A 2,102-nucleotide genomic window follows, 5' to 3' on the forward strand; every position below is an offset into this window, starting at 1 on the left:
GAAGAATTGAAGGCTTTTATAATCGCGGGCTATATATTTGTATACTTTATTGACCTCTGCAAATATATTGAACGATATATAAACTGTAGAACACTTTCAGGCTACTTTGCAACTCGTTTGACGACTTTAATGGCCGGAAGACTTGCGGTGACTGTTGGATACAATATCAACTACCTGTATGCAGCCGAAGTTTTCCCCACCGTGGTCCGAACACAGGCTCTTGCTGTTCGTCAAGCTCTGGGTTCCGTTGGCAACCTTATAAGTCCTCAAATCGTGTTGCTGGTACGTTTTTAGATGTGTAGATCTCTAGAAGTGGTTCTCCAATCTATTTTACTCCACGGATCGGCAACGTTCTTTTCAAAATCATAGTTTGTCGCTCGTGTTGAAATACACACATTGTATACAAGATTGTAGAAATACATAATAGAAGACTTGGAACTTTAATAACTATTTATTTAGAAAGAATTATACATATTGTTCATTATCATTATTAATCATTTCTTTTTCTGGCGTTTCTCCAGACCAGCGGTTGGGAGCTACTGCTCTAGAACACTGTTGTCACTGTAATAGATTACTATAAAACTTTGATGTGAGAAGAGAAATATTGCTTTTAAATAATAATGGAAAACCGTAATATTTTGTTGTTGTTTTTTAAGAATAACAAATTGTTAACTTTTCAAACAAAGTTTTAACAGCATATATTTTATTTTTCAGGGGATTTTCGCACGTTACCTCCCTCTAACAGTTTTCGGTTGTCTGTCTGGTTTGGCTGCGATTTTAATGACATTTTTACCTGAAACAGTCAATCGAGAATTACCAGAGAGACTAGAGGATGGTGAATCACTGGCGAAGGCAAAGCGCAAGTGGAACTGTTGTTTCTGCACAAAATTAACTCCGTAGGTATAATTTGTAAAGGAGTTCAGCAAAAGCATAATAATCAACATACCTGATCACATGTTCAGACAACTTTAAAGATGTATTTGTACTGTTTGTAACTCGCTAGCGTAAAACATGTTTGACAAGTTTCTTTCATTCGTGGTAAATAATACCAGGGTCTTCTTGATTTGCTAAATTAAAAGTGTTTTGTACGATGATTGAAATTGCCCTTCTTTGAAGCTCTTTTTATCGTTAAAACATATCTTAATAACATTATGATATTTTTCAAAAAATAAATGTATTAAATATGTAAATCTTTATTCTATTAAATGAATTTGATAAAATCACCTGATTGAAGTCTAAGTAGAATAAAATAATAAACTAGTTTATTGCTACTTTGTTTTAAAAGTTAATTCAGATGTAGATACGTGAAAATTTCATTAGAAAATAGGTGTTTGTTTTCCCCCTGATGGAACAAAAAATGGTAATTTTTATATTACTTAAATTATTTGTACTAAGTAAAAGATCCAATGGTTGTTTGCCTACGACCATCAAGAAACTCATTCTGCCATAAGTCAAATATATTACATTATTCTTTTAACCTTCACACACACGCAGATGATAATGGTCGAAAACGAAGGCAGTGTATTTGATTCGACTATACATGATTAACCAGCCACGATTAATCCGAACGACAACGAACGTAGTCACTGGAAAAAAACAACAACTTTAAGTTAGACTTTAGATATTTTAAACACTTTGTAATTTTTGAGGTATTTAAGTATTGCTACATCTTAGACAGTAATATTTCATTTTTCTTTCAGGTCTGCTGTGAACAGAGAGCAAACTTCATCATGTTTTGTCACGAGTGTTTAGAATAAAGATTATTCAGAATGAACAAACCTGCGAGACGAAAATATAGGAGTGTCTAGAAAAATTGAACTAGTATCAGTATTTTTGAGAACTTTTCTCAGACTTGTAACCATATATATATTAAAATAGTCGATGATTATTATGTCCCCTTTTAAAGAAATACATAGACGATCATTCACTGGGGACAGAACCGGTGGTGTTATTTAGGTAATTAGATCTAACTCAATTGTTAACTATATACTAACTAACCTTAGATTTATTTCTTAATTTGCATCTTACATATAACGAATGGATCTTAGAAATAAAACTTAAGAGCGACAGCAAATGTCTCATTGTTTTTCTAAATTTAAGGA

General features: G+C 32.6%; 1 protein-coding gene across 1 annotated transcript in view; it reads left to right on the forward strand.

Annotated features, from left to right (window-relative positions):
• LOC106475679 (organic cation transporter protein-like) overlaps positions 1 to 1,888 on the forward strand; it is a 5,633-nt gene extending 3,745 nt beyond the window's left edge. Inside the window, exons 2-4 of the mRNA XM_022379737.1 lie at positions 101 to 282; positions 715 to 896; positions 1,701 to 1,888. Coding sequence (XP_022235445.1) covers positions 130 to 282; positions 715 to 896; positions 1,701 to 1,752 — 387 coding nt within the window. The 5' untranslated portion in view covers positions 101 to 129 and the 3' untranslated portion in view covers positions 1,753 to 1,888. The remainder of the gene's footprint in view (positions 1 to 100; positions 283 to 714; positions 897 to 1,700) is intronic.
• Positions 1,889 to 2,102: the final 214 nt, after the last annotated feature.

The sequence above is a fragment of the Limulus polyphemus genome, unplaced genomic scaffold (genome assembly GCF_000517525.1).
Source record: "Limulus polyphemus unplaced genomic scaffold, Limulus_polyphemus-2.1.2 Scaffold8976, whole genome shotgun sequence".
In the NCBI taxonomy this organism is placed as follows: domain Eukaryota; kingdom Metazoa; phylum Arthropoda; class Merostomata; order Xiphosura; family Limulidae; genus Limulus; species Limulus polyphemus.